Raw genomic sequence first — 1,713 nt, forward strand, 5'->3', positions numbered from 1 at the left:
AAATTGCACAAGGGCTTAGCTACTTTTGCGAAGTCTTTGATGAACCTATGATAGAATCCAGCATGTCCGAGAAAGCTTCTGATTCCTTTAACATTTGTTGGAGGAGGCAGCTTTTTTATCACTTCTATCTTAGCTTTATCAACTTCTAATCCTTTGGCTGAAATTTTGTGTCCGAGTACAATTCCTTCAGTGACCATGAAGTGACATTTTTCTCAATTTAGGACCAAGTTAGTCTGTTCGCATCTTACCAAAACTGTTTCCTAGTTTGTCAAGCAAGTTTCAAAGGATTCTCCGAACATCGAAAAATCATCCATGAAGACCTCGATGCATTTCTCCACCAAATCACCGAAGATAGCGAGCATGCATCTTTGAAAAGTTGCAGGAGCATTACATTGTCTGAATGGCATTTTTCTGTATGCGTAAACACCAAATGGACATGTAAATGCTGTCTTTTCTTGGTCCAATGGATCCATAATAATTTGATTGTATCCAGAGTACCCATCCAGGAAATAGTAGAAGGCTCTTCCGGCTAATCTTTCCAGCATTTGATCCATGAATGGCAAGGGAAAATGATCCTTTCTTATGGCGGCATTAAGTTTACGGTCGTCGATACAAACTCTCCAACCAGTAACAGCTCTGGTTGGAATCAGTTCATTGTTCTCATTTCGAGTTATCGTCATTCCTCCTCTTTTTGGCACCACTTGAACTGGACTTATCCATTTACTATCCGAAATGGGGTAGATCATACTAGCTTCTAACATTTTCACAATTTCTTTCCTCACCACTTCCTTCATTGCCGGATTAAGTCTCCTTTGCAGTTGAGCATAAGGTTTATAATCATCCTCCATCATAATTTTGTGCATGCAATATGACAGACTGATGCCTTTGAGATATTTTAATGTCCATCCAAGTGTTGCTTGATGCTTTTCAAGACTTGTATTAGTTTTCTTCCTCCAAATTGGATAGCTTAATGTTGATGATTACTGGATTGTTGGCCTCTCCATCTAAGAAAGCATACTTTAAATGAGACGGTAATTCCTTCAACTCCAATTCTGATTCTTTCTCTACTTGTCCACTTGGATTTTGGTGAAGAAATAATTCATCAGAAAAGTGTTTGATGATTTCTTCCTCCACTTTGTTTTCTTGCATCTCCAAAGATTTGTCAGGTTGAGGGTGTTCTGCGCAAATTTCTTCAACAATATCTAATTGAAAACATTGCCCTTTGTCCTTCGGATGATGCATTGCATGGAAAATGTCAAACTCAATTTCATCGTCTGCAACTCGAACTAGTAATTTCCCATTTTCCATGTCAATCCCCATTTTTGTTGTCCTCATAAAAGGTCTTCCTAATATGAGTGGGATCTTCATATCTTCGGTAATGTCAATGACAACAAAGTCCACCGGGATAAAAAATTTGTCCACTTTGACCAAAACATCCTCTGCAACTCCTTCAGGATATTTGATTGATCTATCTGCTAGTTGCAAGGACATTCTTGTAGGTTTTAATTGTATTCCTCCAATCCTTTTCATCATTGACAGTAGCATCAAACTCACGCTGGCTCCAAGATCAACGAGTGCTTTGCCTACGAACACATTTCCAATATTGACAGGAATGGTCACACTGCCTGGGTCTTTTGATTTATGAGGAATGTTTGCTTGAAGAATAGCACTATAGTTGGCGTTGAGTGAAACAACTTCATTTTCCTAATAACT

At 38.6% G+C, this 1,713-nt stretch overlaps 1 protein-coding gene across 1 annotated transcript; it reads right to left on the bottom strand.

Annotated features, from left to right (window-relative positions):
• Positions 1 to 260: 260 nt before the first annotated feature.
• Positions 261 to 848, bottom strand: LOC109339914 (RNA-directed DNA polymerase homolog). Its single transcript, XM_019577447.1, has one exon. The coding sequence runs from the start codon at positions 846 to 848 to the stop codon at positions 261 to 263; it is 588 nt and encodes a 195-aa protein (XP_019432992.1).
• Positions 849 to 1,713: the final 865 nt, after the last annotated feature.

This window comes from Lupinus angustifolius, unplaced genomic scaffold (genome assembly GCF_001865875.1).
Source record: "Lupinus angustifolius cultivar Tanjil unplaced genomic scaffold, LupAngTanjil_v1.0 Scaffold_120_20, whole genome shotgun sequence".
NCBI lineage: Eukaryota > Viridiplantae > Streptophyta > Magnoliopsida > Fabales > Fabaceae > Lupinus > Lupinus angustifolius.